We start from the raw sequence: 17,939 nt of genomic DNA, 5'->3' as shown, positions 1-17,939 counted from the left end.
AGAATAGGAGATACAACAGTGGGTAAAGACAGACAGTCCCTGCCTTCGTGGTGCTTACAGGTTATCGGGGAAGGCAGACAGAAGTTAAATGCTGTTTTGCCCTCCAAATCTAGATCAATTGTTACTTCATTCCAGAACCATCCTGTTCAGTGCTGCCACCTCTTGCCCTCTGCTGTGGCCCCCCTCTTGTTACGTTACAAATTTCCTTTTTATTCATAGCACTGAATCCTATGTGTTTTGATAACACATTAACATATATATTGCTTCTCAAGAGCCACACATTATCCTAACCGCTTTACAAGCATTACAAGCATTAACTCATTGTGTCCTTGTAGCAGTCCTGTAAGGCACAGAGAGGCTAATCAACTCATCCAAGGACACACAGCAGTGAGGGGCAGGGAGAGGGTTCAAGCCCAGGTTGTCTTGCTCCCGGTCTGTGCTCATAACCACTGCATCATGCTGCCTTGAACTGTCGAAAACGGCCTGATTTGTGGATTTATTGTCTAGTTGTTTATTGTCTGTCCACCCAACAGATTTCAACTCCATGAAGTCGGGGGCCTCATCCATTTAATTCACAGCTGTAACTCTAGTGTGTGGCACAGCGTAAGGTACAGAGCTGGCACTCACTATATATTTGTTGAATCAATAAATGAATGAAGATATAGCCAAATGAACATATAATTACACATAGTGCTAAATGCTATGAAAAAGAATGCCAGTCCTATGAGAGGTTTTAACGGGACTAAATTTAGTTTGAGGATCAGAGAATACTAAAAATTTTAAGTATTATTTTAACTGTCCCCATTCTAAAATCTCCTTGATATAATAGTTGTGACTGGCTAAGAAAGAAGAAAATGTTATCTACACGGAATATCCTTTTTGAGATGATAATATTCTCCCAGCAATGAAATACAATTGAAAACTGGGGCTGCATTTGACTTTAATTCTGTTGAATTTATGAGCCCAAGATCTCCCCTCATTCCCCAAAATAAACACAAGCAATTGGTCTACCTGGGGCTTGTGATAATATACCCACAATACCTTGGCAGTCTCTGCACCTTAGTTTTATAGGCAGGAGTGAGACTTCTGCTGGGCTTGGGTTTTCATTTTTCTCTGTGTCTCTCTTTTTCTCTGTTGCAGGAACAATGGGTAACCAAATGAGTGTTTCCCAAAGAGTCGAGGACCAAGAGAACGACTCGGAAGCGGACACTCGCAAGGTGGTGTAGTTATGGTCACTGGGTCATTAGCTACTAGTTGGGAGAGTCGGGGGTAACGGCAGAATAAACAGCCTGCCCAGGGCTCATCACAGAGGCGTGATTGATGCTGCTTTTCCCAGGGGTTGTTCAGTTGTATTCAAACCTCCAGAACCCATCAAGGAGCTTGTTAAAAGTGCAGGCCCTTAGGCCCCGCTCAAGGCCTGCTGAGTCAGAAATTGCAGGGCTGGGAGCCTATGAAACCTGTCTCCATGGTGATTGGTTCCCCTGGGGCCAATCTGATCTCTGTTCCCAGGTGGATTTAGACCAGGGGTTCTCAACTGTGGGTGATTTTGCCTCCCCACCAGGGGACACTTGGCAGTGTTTGGAGATGTTTCTTGGTTGTCACAACTCGGGTAGTGCTACTGGCATCTAGTGGGTAGAGCCAGGGATGCTACTAGACACCCTGCAATGCACAGGATGGCCCCACAGCAGAGAATGATCCAGCCCGAAGTATCAGCAGTGCTGAGGATGAGAAACCCAGTTTTTGATCAGCAGTTTGCAGCCGTGGCTGGACATTAGAATCATCTGGGAAACTTAAAAATAAATCGTGAGGCTGGAATTGTACCCTAGACCAATGAAATCAGAATCTGTGTGTGGGAACCAGGGCGGCACCTGGATTTTCAAGGCTCCTCAGCTGTTGCGTGTTCAGCCAACGTGTAGAACTTCTTGTTTGTGAATCCCTCCTTTAGAAGATTGCTCTGGAGGGCTGAGGCCAGGGACACCCAAATGCTTCTCCTTAGACCTTAGATCTACAGGCAGGCAGCAGAGAACCTAAATGTCCACCACCAGTGCTTCTGCAATCAATTCAGTTTAAGATCTAGAGCCCAGTTAGACATGGAGATCATTGTAGGAGGAGGTAATACCTACGAACTGATATTGATCACAGCATAGAGGGAATTCCTGCTCAGAACAGAAGGCTGCATTAAGAGAAGATTCTCACACCTGACCACGTATTAGAATCCCTGGGAAACGGTGAAAACGCCCGATGCCCAGCACCACCTGAGACCAACTAAAACACAACCTCCGGGTAGGGGCCCTGCCATCAGTAGTTTCCCAAGATCCCCAAATGATTCCAAGTCTGGGAGCCTCTGGCCTCCAGGACCAGGCAGTGACAAAAATGAGCAAAGCAGGAGGGTGAAGCCCGTTTGCAGACAGCTGGTTCTGACCAACTTCACCCTCAGACAGCTGGTTCTGACCAACTTCACCCTCAGCACGTTCCCAGAGACTTATTTTTCATGTGAAGCTGGAAAATGGTGTTAATGCAACCTCCTGATTTTTAAGATATTGGCAACTGATTTCAAAATACTTAAACAAAACAAAACTTCTGTGAGCCAAGTAAATCAAATTTGCACGCCAAGTGTTACCCCAGGGATGCCCGTTATGACCTCAGACCCAAATGATCTCATGAGTTTGATATTTCAATTTTATGATTTCTTGGTGGGGTTAATGATAAATTCAAGAACACAGGCTTCTTTTATTTTTACTTATTTATTTTTGGCCACACCATGTGGCTTGGGGGATCTTAATTCCCCGACCAGGGATTGAACCTGGGCCCCGGCAGTGAAAGCACCGAGTCCTAACCACTGGACTGCCAGGGAACTCCCAACACAGGTTCTTTTAAGCAAAACTGTTACAAAAATATAAAGAAAAGAAACATCTTCCACATCTCCCCAGTAGTTCCCCATCATCAGGAGGTGAGTATTTAGGTTTTTTTCTCTCTTCACTTATTAACATATATCATACTACTAATAGTATTAGCAAAATAAGACACGATATGCAAAGTACTTAGCATATAATCAATATTCAGTTAATGCCAACTATTAGAGGTATAATTTATTTTATTACTAAAATGACATTATATAACATACATTCTTTTTTGCAACCTTTTTTCTTTCCATGTGAGTGTATGTGTATATGTGCGTGTGTATATATATGTACATCTGTGCATACATATATATGTATAATCTTTTTAAATGTCTACAGTAAATAACAGAAGAGAAAAAAATTCAGGGCAGTGATCTAAAATTGGAAGGGGGTTGTAACAGTGCAGGGGAAGGAGTGGACACAGAGCAGAAAAATAGCAACAACGAACTTCCTGTATTTGACGAGAGAGGCCTGTGCTTGTGTGCAGGACCCTGGAGTGTGGTTAACCTCACAGCATGTCGAGTTCTGGTCCCCTCCCTGGTCAGACCAGCACCCCAGTTTGCCTGTACGAGGGTGTCTGTCCTGCTCGTGCTTGTGGGGCTCATTGAAAGGAGGTAGAGACCATTCAAAGCTCTTATCAACACAGCAGTCCAGTCCTTGCAGCGGGTTATAGAGTTTCTCTGAGGCGTGATAGAAAACAGGGTAGTTCCTAGAAATGCAGACTTTAATTTTGTGAGGCACCCTTGTGGCCTTGAGGTTCTTGCTTGAGTTTTTCAGACTTTCCCCAAAGACTCGGCTAATACTGCCACATGTTCTGTTCCAGGTGGCATCTGGCGACGAGTGTGGTCAAAATGGGATGCCGGTGATGGTATCCACCCACTCCGTTCAACTGTACCATGAAGGTCAGTGTCACGTGGGGACTGCTCCTCCTGGGGGTTGGGGGGATGGTGAAGGGTCTGCTGATCCCTGTTGATGGTGAAACAAGATGGAAGAGTTGAAGCCACAGACTCACGTGGAAGACACTTGTATTAGTTCCTGGGGCTGCAAACACAGTGTCACGAATCAGGTGGCTCAAGCAACAGAAATGTATTGTCTCACTGTGTTGGGGCCAGAAGTTGGAAATCAAGGTGTGGGCAGGGTTGGTGCCTTCTGAGAGTTTGTGGAAGAATCTGTTTCCCTGCTGCGCCCTGGCCGCTGGTGGCCTCGAGCACTCCTTGGCTTCTACGTGGTGCTCTCCCTGTGTCTTCATAGCATCTTCCTTCTCCGCTCTGTGTCCAAACCTCCCGCTTTTATGAGGACACAGCCCCGTGGGATTGGGCACACCCCCACTGGCCTCATCTTAACTTGGTCGTCTGTAAAGACCCTCTTTCCAAATGAGGTCATAGGAACTGGGGGCTAGGACTTCATCTTCTTGGCAATTCAGCTCTTTGTTGTTGTTGTTAATTATTTATTTACTTTAATTTATTTTTGGCTGCATTGGGTCCTCGTTGCTGCACGTGGGCTTTTCTCTAGTTGAGGCGAGTGGGGGCCACTCTTGGCAGTGGTGCGCAGTCCTCTCACCACGGCGGCCTCTCCCGTTGCAGAGCACGGGCTCTAGGCTCACGGTCCTCAGCAGTTGTGGCCTGTGGGCTCCAGAGTGCAGGCGCAGTTGTGGCACACGGACCCAGCTGCTTCATGGCATGTGGGATCCTCCCGGACCAGGGCTCGAACCCGTGTCTCCTGCATTGGCAGGCGGATTCTCAACCACTGCGCCACCAGGGGAGCTCCTCGGCAATTCAACTCTTAACAGTACTCATCTCTTGAGTATGTATGGCGCCTGGAAGAGGCCGAGGCTTTACAGCAATGAGTTAAAAGCAATAGAGTAGAAACACTAAGAGTCTGGCCTCTTCAGAGTCCGACAGACCAAAGTGAAAATCCCTGCCCTGCAACTTACTAGCTGTGTGACCTGGAGCAAGTCGTTTGGCTTTCTAAGCCTCGGTTTTCTCATCTGTAAAGTGGGGATAAGAACACCTAGCTCACAGAATTGCTGAGAGGACTCAAGGAGATCATTCACCAAGCATTTTACATATTACCCAGCACTTAGGAATTCCAAAGAAACAAGTAAAATATAGAAGACAACAGAGGGCAGTGTTAAAACTGGACAATGTAACTTACCTATTTGATTTCATTCTGGAGTATAAGGCTATAAATTCAAAGCATCAAAAATGACTGAGTCCTACTATGTGAGGAATATCTATAAATTATATGAGGCAGTATAGCCCAGTGGTTGAGGGTAAGAACTCTGGAATCAGACTGCTGGTTTTGCCACCTACCAGCTGTGTGACCTTGAGCCAGTTAATTAACGTCTCTGAACATCAGCCTCCTTGTCTGTGAAGTGGGATAATAACAGTACCTACAACATAGATATCAGATATAATACAAGTGTATCTTTCAGTGCCTGGCACATAGTAAGTGCTATTTATGTATTAGCTATCATGATTATATGATGGTTATGGTTGCTGTCCTTTACATGTAAGTTTCTGGGCTTCAGCTTCATTTCCTGAACAATGAGATGAATCATAGCATTGGTTCCAGAGGCTTTAGAATTTCCTAGTGTAAGAAAAATAACTGCTCTCTGTTTCCCCTCGCTATGCTCTGCTACCCACACCACATCTGACACCAGATGTGTGGGTTTTCCATACAAGTGATTCTGTGACACCAGCTGGGTGTCCCACAATTCAGTTCAGTTCTGACACCATCAACCCAGAGTTAGCAGCAGCTCCCACAGGTAAAGGGCTCACTCCCACAAGACTACCTCCCACTTCAGTTGCCAATGGCAAGTGGGGAGTCCCCAGGTTACCCACAACTTCTGTTCCTACTTGGCTACAAATCAGAGGTTCTCACGACCTCCTCCTCAGATTCAGTCATTTGCTAGAATTGCTCACAGAACACAGGAAAACAACGTACTTATTAGGTTACCAGTTCATTATAAGAGGATGCAACTCAGCAATGGCCAGATGGAAGAGATGCAAAGGGGAAGGTATGGGGGAGGGGATCCTGGGGGCAGTGGATGGGGCAGTGGATCTTCCATGCCCTCTCTGGACAAGCCACCCTCCCAGCACCTCCACATGGTCACCAACCCAGAAGCTCTCTGAACCCTGTACTTTAGGGACATTTGTGGAGGCTTTATTATGTAGGCATGCTTGATTAAATCATTGACCGTTGATGGTGGAACTCAGTATCCAGCTACTCTCCCCTCCGTGGAGATGGGGGGCGGTGAGGCTGAAAGTCCCAGCCCTCTAATCACATGACTTGTTCCCCTGGCAACCGGGGCCCCCATCCTTAGGGGCTTTTCCAAAGTCACCTCAATAACATAAACTCAGATGTGGTTAAAAGGGGCTGGCTTGTTATGAATGATAAAAGTCTTCTTCATGGCTCTTAAAGTTAAGTGTTAGGAGCTCTGTGCCAGGAACAGAGATGAAGGCCAAATATAGGTTTATTTTTTAATTTATTTTTATTTTTTGGCCACGCTGCACTGCTTGTGGAATCTTAGTTCCTCGACTAGGGATCAAACCCGTGCCCCCTGCAGTGGAAGCGTAGAGTCTTAACCACTGGACATCCAGGGGAGTCCTGTATTTCTTAATACATTATACCCCTAGGTTGCTTGTTAAAAACTTAGATGCCCAGGTCCCAGCCCATAGCCTCTGTCTAGAATACCCTAAGGTTGAGGCCTGGGGATCTGAACTGTTGAAAGCTTTCTAGAAGATTCTGACGCATAGCCAGGATTGGCAACCACAGGATGAGATCATGTCACAAGTCTCTTCCTGCCTTTCAACCTTGTGAGTCAAGCTTCTACTTTGATGTGCACAAAATGGATTGTATTGACAGCAGTGGCCTTTGATGAGAACAGTGCAAAGCTGGCTGCTGAGATGCACAGACTTTGAAATGAGAATCATATTGTCTTTATGATTTGCAAACTGTAGGTGTTCTCAAAAAATTGAGAGGCACTGAGAATATAATATCCCCTACAGAAGTGGTTTTCTTTATCATCATTTTATTTGTATTATTACTGTTGTTGTTGTTTTTATGCCCCTGTTTAATATGGGGCACAAGGGCAAGGAGTGTGTAGGAAGGGCATAGGAACAAACTTGAAAATTGAAAAAGCCTTTCTCTCTCTTTCTGTCTCTCCCTTTCTCTGCCCCTCCCTCCCTTTTTTTCTCCCTCCTTCCCTCCTTTCCTCCCTGCTCCCAACATTTATTTTTATATAAGAGACAGTCTTCCTGGAAAGAGGAAAATAAGTAACAGAAATATAGGGTAACAGTCTGGGACAGTGTATTGCCGTGTGGATACCTACACACAAGGGAAAAGAGAATCTGGTTTGAGTGAGTCGTAGGTTGGTTGCACGTAGCTCTCATACCCTGCAGCCTTGCATCAGCGCCGGCTTGAGAATCTGTAAAGGGCTTAAGTTAATCCTCTGAAGTCAAAAACTCTGCCTACGTTCACTGACAACCCAGGTCTCTGCAACTCACTTTGGAATGATTATCTCATTTAATGAGGAAGGCAGCTTATCATCCTCGTGCTCTTTCCCCTAGGTTATTATAATTTTCGATGCAGTTTTTAAAGGGGTATGAAAGTGGGATTCTGGGTGACTTTTTTTGTCCTTTGGACAGAATTTTCTGACTGGGTCTTTTGATGCACATTTGTGTTCCTCTCTCTTGCTGTTTGCATATATGTATGCACACAGAGAAAAGTCACCAGAAAAATAGCTAAGTGGGATGCTGGGTGACTGTTTTCCTTCTTTCCATCTATACTTTTTCCTATTATAATTAAAGCTGTTCATTGCCATGAGGGAATGTTTCCTGTCAAGACTTATTGAGAAGCAGTGATGGCACAGTGGCTGAGCACACAGCCTAGGGAGTCAGGATCCTAAATTCAATTTGTGGCTCTGCTGTGTGACCTTAGGCAAATTGCTCAGCCTCTCTGTTCTCACATCTGTAAAATGGGAATCATAATAACAGTAGGCCAGAGCTTCGAAGATCACTGGGAAGCTTAAAGGAGTTGATACACCTACAATATTTGGAAGAGTGCCTGGCACGTGGTCAACATGTGAGGAAAGTTTATTTTTCTGTGTTGGATTTAATGTTAATAAAGGCTGTCATTACAGTTTGAAGTTAACTGTATTAGCTCTGTCTAGCATAGCACTTAGAAATTTAAAATCTGACCCTAAAATTTGTTTTTCCTACATCCCTTATTCTTTTTCAATGTTTTACTTATTTGTCTTCCAGAGACACTGTGGGAGAGAGCAATCAGGCAAAACACCTCTTTTAAAGTGATTCAGGAAATTACATTCTGTTTCTTCATAGAAATAAATTTATTTCGCACAGTATTTTTTCTTGGGAAGGGCAAGAGACCAGGGGATTTTGATATCAAACAAACATTAATTAGTACAGCTCATGTGAATGAGGGCTTTCTCTCCAAAGCTTAGCATTATAATTCATCTTCAATAACAATATCTTAGAAAATCAAAATGTCTCATTTTTATTGCCACATTATATTTCTAGCTTAATTTGCCAATTTCAGATGCCATTTGAAAGTCTTGTGTCAGAGAAAGCTGGTAATGATGCCAAAGCCACGCACAATGTCATTTACCTGCAGTGCCACAGAGAGCAACACATTGTCTTGCAACTTCGGGTTAGAGGCTAATGTGTTTGCTCTACCAAAACGTGATTGTTTAAATTCATATATTCGGTTTCTCCCTTTCTTTTTCCAGTACATGTTGATTTGAATTCCAAAGTAGCTGGGGAAGTACTTCCAACAGAGCAAAATGTCCATTGGTAGAGTGGTTGCATCAGTTAGGGCAGACACACACAGTCCTCAGCAAAAATAGGAGTGAGCTACCGCCAAATACAGCACCGCGAGGGATCTCAAAACTATCCTGCTAAGAAAAGGAGGCCAGATGTGCACATCTGAGTCTCCGGAACCTGTGAATATGTTACCTTGCTTGTCAAAAGCAGGTTTTGCAGAGGTAATTAAATTAAAGATCTTGAGATGGGGAGCTGATCCTGGATTATCCAGGCGGGCCTAATGTAACCACAGGGCCCTTATAAGAGGCAGTGTTACCAGATTGGTCGTATGGATCACCACTTAGGCCCTAGCCAGGCTGAAGCCCCCTGCCTTGGTGGGGAAGGTGCTTTTTCTGTTCGGATTCACACAGCCAATGACGAAACTGACGCTGAGGCTGAAACAGCACAAGCTTTATTCCATGGCCAGAGAATGGAGAAGCGGGGACTTGGTTCGAAAATCAACTTCTCAACCCGCCTTGGTCTGAGACACCGTATATATAGGAGGGTCGAGGCAAAAGGGAGGGAATTGAGTAAAGAGAAGGAGAAATGTACATGACTTCTCCGAGAATAGGGGTGTGGTATGCTCAGTACTGGAACAACACCCCTTTTCAGTCCTTGTATGCCCTCCTCCGGCTGTTGCCATGGCAACTGTCAACAGTCACGGTGCTGGCGGGTGTCATTTAGCTGCTAATGTATTACAGTGAGCATATAATGAAGTTCACGGTCTGCTGGAGGTCGGGGCTTCTGCCATCTTGGCCCTTGCTGATTCGAACCAGTTCCGGTGGGCTCTTGTTTTTCTCTTCTGGTGGTCTCCTGTAAGATAAGGATAACACTTCTCTGCATCTTACATCCCCTCAAGCAAGGCGGAGGGTTAGCGCTCAAGACTAACAGCCATGGTAACAGGAGGCAGGAGGGTCAGAGTCAGAGATGTAATGATGGAGTGAATGTCACAGAGAGAGAGACTTCAAGATGCTCCATTGCTGGCCTTGAATGTGGAGGAATGGGCCATGAGGCAAGGAATGTGGATTACCAAACCAAACTTGGGTCCACTCGCCCCATGCACAGCAAAGCCATATACTGACACTGGATTGTGGTGAAGGAAAGTGTAGCGTTTATTGCAAGGCACCCAGCGTGGAGAATGGGCAGCTTAGGCTCAAAAGACTTGAACTCTCCCCTGGTTTGGGGGGAGGGTTTTTAAAAGCAAGCTGAGGGAGAGGGTTGCAGGCTGGGTGATCAGCTCGTGGACATTCTTCTGATTGGTTGGTGGTGAGGTAACTGGGAGGTATTTCAGAAATTTCCGTCATCAACCTTCTGGTTCTTACTGGTCTGGGGTCTCCCTGCTGGTGGTCACCATGTAGTTAACTTCCTCCACCTGTGGGGTTTTTAGTATCTGCAGAGCAGCTCAAGGATATGGCTCAGGATATTATCTGTAGCCCTTGAAGAGGAACTAAAGGTCTGGACTTTGTTTTGTGGCTAAACTATAATTCTTTTGTCTTGCTTGACTGTTTTCCTTTGTTTCTGCATTTTCTCATTTCTGTGATTAAATTTGCTCTTGGGAACTTGGGGAAGGCCTAGGAGGCTAAAGGTTTTCTGTAAACAAGAGGCGGGGGACACAGAGGTCTGTCCCCTAGAAGGTCCTGTAGGGTCCTGCTCGATCTCAGAGCAAAGAAGCAGATTCTCCCCTCAAGCTTCCAGGAGTTGACCCATTTTTGATGTCTGACCTTTAGAACTGTAAGATATTTTGTGTTGTTTTAAGGCACAAACATTATGGTCATTTGTTACAGCAGCAAAAGGAAACTAATATGAGCACACTGAAGCTTCCGAGCCTCACAGACCAGGTCCTGGCTCTGCCGCTCACTAGCTATGTAACCTTGGCAAGAAATGCGTACTCTCAGAGACTCATCTAGAAACTGGGAAGAATAATAATATTAACTGTGTAGGGTGGCTCCAAGAACCGTGGCTGGCACAGGGTGAACATGACAAAATAAAAAGACAGGGAAATCTACAAGCAGAGTCCACTGTCATGAGTGGCCCCTATCATGAGTGTCCCTTTCCCCTGTTGTATCACCTGCCTGGACTTTCCCACCTGTGTATTTATGCCTAAAACCTCACCAGTTTTTAGGAAACTAAAAATGCCTCATTTTTCTCCTTCTTTGATTCCTTCTACCAAATTTATCACATTAGTTCCCCCTTTTAAAAAAATTGTTCAGTTCTCACTGCTGATGAATGGTGGAGACTAAGGCATGATTTATCTGCCAGAAAACGCCATTTTTCAGAAACAGAGGACCGTCTCTGTTTCACCTGGGTAAGAAGTTTCTAAAAAATTAATCTTTCCTTTTTTTGTTCCTAGTTGATTTTTTCTAAAAAGAATTGCCTGATTTTGTTTTTTTTTAAAAGAAGAATTGGAATCATTTCACTGGATTGAAAATCCTTACCTGAGTAAACAGTGCTCCTGCCGATGCTGTAACGTGGTGAATGAGAGGAAAAGAATATGCCAATCATGATGCTACCTGACAGAGAGAAAGACGTGGGGCCAGCCTCACTGGTTGGGAAGGGAGCAAACACATGTGTCCTCTTAGCATCCTCTATCTCCCCACAACTGGCTGGCTTTTTTAATGTTTCGGCCACTTGAGTAAAAATTCCTGAGAACAGAGTATTTCCTTTGTTGTTGCAATAATCCCAAAGTTAACACAGGCTCTGAGATACACAAAGGGCTTGGAAATGACTGATGAACAAATGAACGGTGGCGCATCAGACCAGTGGCAGCAAAGCAAGAAAATGCGGCTGAAGAGAGAGTTGTAGATCCCGATGTATCTGCTGCAGTAATACAGCCCTAAGTAAACAGCACTTTTAATTATAACAAGAAGTCTGGGGGTTGGCAGGTCCAAGCTTGGTGCAGCATCTTGACGGCATTATCAAGACACCAAATAAGCGTGCCAGTTATGTCCTGTGGCTCACAAGATGCCACAGACCCACACATCACATCCTCACATGACGGGACCCAAAAGCCAGAAGGGAAAAGCCACGATTTGCTACTCTTTTTTCTCCTTTTATTAGAAAAGAAAGGAAGGTCCTTCCTAGAAGCCCCTGCCTCAAGTAGGTATCCACTTATATCTCATTGGCCAGAGTGAGGTCACATGACCACCACTAGCTGCAGGGGATGCTGGGAAGTCAGGTACTTCTCTGGGCAGCAAGCAAAGAAAACGGGTTGGAGTGGATTGGCCACTGGACAGGCAGTCCCCAGTGTCTGCCAGTGTTTTGATTTCAAAGAATTACAGTTGAGCAACCCAAAGTAGCCACATATGTTTACTCAGGCCTTTCAAAAGTCATTAAAGGGATCTAGCTCATTTCCTGAACGCCCGTTTTCTCTCTCCTTCCACCATCTTGCTGTATATATCTCACTCAATAAATAAGCTCCTTATCTTCAGTTCTCCACCCTGCAACCCTGCTAGACGTGCCACCCACACAGGCACTTCCTCTGGGTTGCACTGCATCAGCTCTCTACTTAAAGTGGTTACAGAGAATCCTGAAAACTGGCTCTGCCAGGTGGCCTGAGAGCTCCTTGCTCCTCTGTCTTTGGAAGTACGCCGAAGTCCCTGTGAAATCTAATACTTCTCAACCTCTTAGTGCTTTTTCTCATCAAAAATTCTAGTGGAGGGCTTCCCTGGTGGCGCAGTGGTTGGGAGTCCGCCTGCCGATGCAGGGGACGCGGGTTCGTGCCCCGGTCCGGGAAGATCCCACATGCCGCCGAGTGGCTGGGCCCGTGAGCCATGGCCACTGAGCCTGTGCATCCGGAGCCTGTGCTCCGCAACGGGAGAGGCCACAGCAGTGAGAGGCCCGCGTACCGAGAAAAAAAAAAAAAAACTTCTAGTGGAGAATTTCTGTCTGGTACATGTAGCCTCCCTGTTACTCTGTTGTGATAGACAGTCTCCAGAATTGCACATCCCTCCCCTCCCCCCAATAATCAAGGCTTCCCAGTATTCACACCCCTGTAGTCTTCTCCCTTGATATCTGGGATGACCCTGTAGAACCAATAATATGTAGTGGAAAGGATGATGCATGACTTCCAAGCCTAAGTCTTAAGAAGCCTTCCAGCCTCTGCCTTTGTCTTTCATAGCACTAGCTCTGGGGAAAGCTAACCACCATGTCAGAACGACTCAGACTGCCATGGTGGAAGGGAGCCCGAGCTAGTCACATGAAGAAGCCATGTGACAAGAAAGAAATGCTCAGCTGGTCCCCAAATGTTCCGGCCATCCCAGGCCGGGACAGATCCTCGAGCTCCACAGACGTGTGCAAATCCCTTCCATTCAACTGGTACATCTTTAATTCATTGTTTTGTAACAGCTACAAGGTATTTTAAGGTGTGGATGTACTGTAATTCATTCAGCCATTACCCTGATTCTGGGCACTTTTTTTTCTATTTTTCTCTACTCTGAGCAATGTTGCAATAAACATTCTTGTGCATGTTTTTTATTCTTTGTATTTTAGGCAGCTTCTTCCGGAGGGAAGCCGTGTAATGCAGGCACGTGTTGTTTTATTGCGTTTCACTTGATTGTGCTCTGCAGATGTTGCATTTTTTGCAAATTGAAGGTTTGTGGCAACTCCGTGTTGAGCCAGTCTATGGAGGCCATTTTTCCAACAGCATTTGCTCACTGCATGTCTCTGTATCACATTTTGGTAATTCTCACAATATTGCAAACTCTTTATGGTGATCTGTGATCTTTGGTGTCACTATTGTAATTGTTTTGGGGTGCTGCAAACCTCGCCCATGTAAGACAGTGAGCTTAATCAATAAGTGTCGTGTGTCCTGTCTGCTCCACCGACCAGCTGTTTCCCCATCTCTCTCCCTGTCCTCAGGCCTCCCTTTTCCCTGAGACACACCAGCTGTTGAAATTAGGACAATTAATAACACTATGGTGGCCTCTAAGTGTTCAAGTGAAAGGAAGAGTCACACATCTCTCACTTTAAATCAAACGCTAGAAATGATTAAGCGTAGTGAGGAAGGCATGTTGAAAGACAAGACAAACCGAAAGCTTGTGCCAAATTGTTAGCCAAGTTGTGAACGCAAAGGAGAAGTTCTTGAAGGAAATGAAAAGTGCTATTGCAGTGAGCGCATGAATGGTAAGAAAGTAAAACAGCCTTATTGCTGACATGGAGAAAGTTTTAGTGGTCTGGTTAGAAGGTCAAATCAGTCACAACATTAGCTTGAGCAAAAAAAAAAAAAAGCCTAATCCAGAGAAAGCCTTCACTCTCTTCAGTTCTATGAAGCCTGAAAGAAGTGAGGAAACTGCAGAAGAAAAGTTTGAAGCCCGCAGAGGTTGGTTCATGAGGTTTAGGGAAAGAAGCCGTCTCCCTAACATAAAATTACAGGGTGAAGCAGCAAGTACTGATATAGAAGCTGCAGCAAGTTATCCAGAAGATCTAGCTAAGATAATTAGTGAAGGTGATGACACTAAACAACAGATTTTCAATGTAGATGAAACACCTTTCTATTGGAAGAAGATGCCATTTAGGACGTGCATAGCTAGAGAGGAGAAGTCAATGCCCGGCTTCAAAGTTTCAAAGGGCAGGCTGACTCTTGTTAGGGATTAATGCAGCTGGTGACATTAAGTCGATGCCAGTGTTTAGTTACAGTTCTGAAAATCCTCGGGCCCTTAAGGGCTAACTCTGCTCTGCCCGTGCTCCATACGTGGAAGAGCAAAGCCTGGATGACAGCACGTCTATTTACAACATGATTTACTGAATTTTTTTTTTTTTGTGTGGTACACGGGCCTCTCTCACTGTTGTGGCCTCTCCCGTTGCGGAGCACAGGCTGCAGACGTGCAGGCTCAGCGGCCATGGCTCACGGGCCCAGCCGCTCCGCAGCATGTGGGATCTTCCCGGACCGGGGCACGAACCTGCATCCCCTGCATCGGCAGGCGGACTCCCAACCACTGCGCCACCAGGGAAGCCCTACTGAATATTTTAAACCCACTCTTGAGATCTACTGCTCAGAAAGAAGATTCCTTTCAAAACATTGCTGCTCGTTGATGATGCACCCTGTCACCCAAGAGCTCTGATGGAGAAGTATGAGATTAATGTTGTTTTCATATCTGCCAACACAACATCCATTCTGCAGCCCATGGGTCAAGAAGTAATTTTGACTTTCAAGTCTTATTATTTAAGAAATACATTTCGTAAGTCTATAGCTGCCCTAGACAGTGATTCCTCTGATGGATCTGGGCAAAGTCAATTGAAAACCTTCTGGAAAAGATTCACCATTCTAGATGCCATTAAGAGCATCCATGATTCATGGAAAGAGGTCAAAATACCAACATTGACAGGAGTTTGGAAGAAGTTGATTCCGACCCTCATGGATGACCTTGTGGGGTTGAAGATTCAGTGGAGGAAGCCACTGCAGGTGCAGTGGAAATAGCAAGAGAACTAGAATTCAAAGTGGAGCTTGACGATGTGACTGAATTGCTGCAATCTCATGATGAAACCTTCATGAATGAGGAGTTGCTTCCAATGGATGAGCAAAGAAATGGTTTCTTTTTTTTCAGTACGCGGGCCTCTCACTGCCGCGGCGTCTCCCGCCGGGGAGCACAGGCTCCGGACGCGCAGGCTCAGCGGCCACGGCTCACGGGCCCAGCCGCTCCGCGGCATGCGGGATCTTCCCGGACCGGGGCACGAACCCGCGTCCCCTGCATCGGCAGGCGGACTCTCAACCACTGTGCCACCAGGGAAGCCCCAGAAATGGTTTCATGAGGTGGAATCTACTCCTGGCGATGAACCTCTGAAGACTGTTGAAATGACAACAAAGAATTTAGAATATTACATGAACTTAGTTGATAACACAGCGGCAGGGTTTGAGAGGATTGACTCCAATTTTGAAAGAAGGTCTGCTGTGAAAGAAGGTCTAAAATGCTGTCAAACAGCATCGCATGCTGCAGAGAAATCATTCGTGAAAGGGGCAAACTTCGTGGCTCTCTTATTTTAAGACATTGCCACGGCCTCCCAACCTTCAGCAACCACCACCCTGATCAGTCAGCAGTATCCACGTCGAGGAAAGACCCTCCACCAGCAAAAAGCATACGACTCTCGGAAGGCTCAGATGATACTTAGCTTTTTTTAGCAAGCGAGTATTTTTAAGTTAAGGTATGCACTTCTTTTAGACCCAATGCTACCGCACACTTAATAGACAGTATAGTGTAAAGGTAACTTTGATATGCACCGAGAAAGCAGAAACTTCGTGTGACTCACTTTATTGCAATATTTATTTTATTGCTGTGATCTGGTGCCAGACCAAATCTCCAAGGTCTGCCTGTACAATGGTTAGACAGGTGCTTTTGGACAAACCGCTTGTGTCTGAGGCCTCACCCCACCTCCCAGCAGCTGTGTGAGGATAAACAAGAGACTTTGTGACCTGATGGTAGAGAAAATCAGATAGTGCTTGCAAACCCCTTTACTCGGTGCCTGGAACAATAAATGATGGCCATTATACTTACGTAGACTCCTGAAAATAGTGGTTCCCAAACTTGAATGCACATTAGAATCTGCTGGGGAATTTTTAAATCCTCATACCCAGGCCTCACCTGGAGTAATACAATCAGAAGCCCTGGAGTGTAGGGCCCAGGCATGTCTTTTTTCAAGTTTCCCTGGGCTAAGTATTTTTAAAGTTCCTCGTGTTCTGCCAGCGTTGAAAACCCTTTGAAACACACTCCAATAGAAAATTCCTTATTCACATTTTTCAAAAGTGAAACATTGGCATTTCTGTTTTAATTTGTTCGGGAACATTTTTGTCCCTGCCATGGCTGACCCTCGGGGCACAGCTTTCCGTTCCAGGGCACAGACCGTCTGGGTGCGTTAACTTCCACGCAGCTGTCAAGCAACACACAGCCTGCTCTTTGCCTCTCTGGACCAAGAAGACAACCGGCACACTCCTCTCTAAAGATAGAAACATCCACACGGTTCTTGCAGCTTGAGCGATATGAACCTGTCCCTCTCTTAAAGGGAAGACCAAGAGAGCCAGGGAGAGACCAAGGGAAAACATAAAAAAATGGCAAGAAGAGAAACAGTATCATCCTGTGACAGCTGCACATCATCTCGTTTCCCCAGGGCGCATTTTCACCAGATCTGGAAATGGAATAAACACACCCGCTGGCCAACAACTTCTCAGTTAACAAAAATAATAAATCACTTAGACCAGATAAATGGTAAGGTGCCCTCCAAATTGCTAGAAGTTTAACAATTGAAACAGTATATTAGTGGGTGAGATCTGATATATGCAAACATACCTCAAAGACCAAATACTTCTGGGAATGAGAGCAGGAAGACATGAGCGGAGTCTGGCTCCATTTGTCAGTACAAAAGCTGGGATGTGTATCAGTGATTCTCAGAGTGGTCCCTGGACCAGCATCATCCCGTCACCTCAGACTAGTTAGACCTGCAGCCCAGTTCAGACCTCCAGAATCCAGTGCTGTGGGTGGGGCTGGCCCTCTGTTCTCACAAGCCTTCCTGGAGATTCTGACACTCCCCCAGAAGCAAGGACCACTGCATCTGAGAACTGGCACGAGGTGTGGAGGCTGCGGGAAACTGGAAACTCTCCCTGTCTCAGCCCTCGGCCCGGCTGCCCTGTGAGAATCAGCAGACAAGAGGATATTTCAGTGAAAGCCCCATTTTAGCATTTGCAAATGAAATTCCCCAATTCAGAAACATCTAAACATTCTGCTGGCCCAACGCCAAGCTGTCAGTGGATCTCATATTTGCCAACCTCTGATTCTGTAAAGTTTTTCTCCCTAAAGCGCATCTCTCAGCAAAGCCTTTTTAAATCATCATCATTGTCATCAGGTTATCCCAGCCTGAAACAATTAAACATTTAAATCCTACAGCCAACTCCCAGACCTCTCGGCTCACTGGGCATCCTGCCCGTGATGATGGAATCCCATGTGAGTTTCCCACAGGGAGGGACCAAGTGGGCGGGAGGTCGCCCGTGACCCGTCCCCTTTGCAGCTGTAGTGTCTTAAACCAAGAAGCTGCCTGTGGTTAATTCGTGAGTCCTTTTTAGAATGACCTTGGGAGGTACAGGGATTCCAGGGGACTTAAAAAGTTTGAGTTTCTGAGTTTGCTGAGCAAAGGGTCAGACTCTGGAATATGGAGGTGCCCCAGAAGTCATGCCCCTCACTCCAGGATGCAGGACCCACTTGGCCTGGCAGCTCCTCCAATCAGAGCTGCACCT

General features: G+C 45.7%; 1 protein-coding gene across 2 annotated transcripts in view; it reads left to right on the top strand.

Annotated features, from left to right (window-relative positions):
- The first annotated feature begins 1,145 nt into the window (after positions 1–1,145).
- The window catches only part of BCAS1 (brain enriched myelin associated protein 1), a 96,503-nt gene continuing 79,709 nt past the window's right edge, over positions 1,146–17,939 (top strand). For both annotated transcript variants that reach the window (XM_065892447.1, XM_065892448.1), the window contains exons 1-2: positions 1,146–1,217; positions 3,724–3,802. In XM_065892447.1, the coding sequence (XP_065748519.1) occupies positions 1,146–1,217; positions 3,724–3,802 (151 nt within the window). The remainder of the gene's footprint in view (positions 1,218–3,723; positions 3,803–17,939) is intronic.

This window comes from Phocoena phocoena, chromosome 15, assembly GCF_963924675.1.
Source record: "Phocoena phocoena chromosome 15, mPhoPho1.1, whole genome shotgun sequence".
NCBI lineage: Eukaryota > Metazoa > Chordata > Mammalia > Artiodactyla > Phocoenidae > Phocoena > Phocoena phocoena.
Note: the sequence above shows the minus strand (reverse complement) of the source record. Positions and strands in the feature narration are given on the sequence as shown.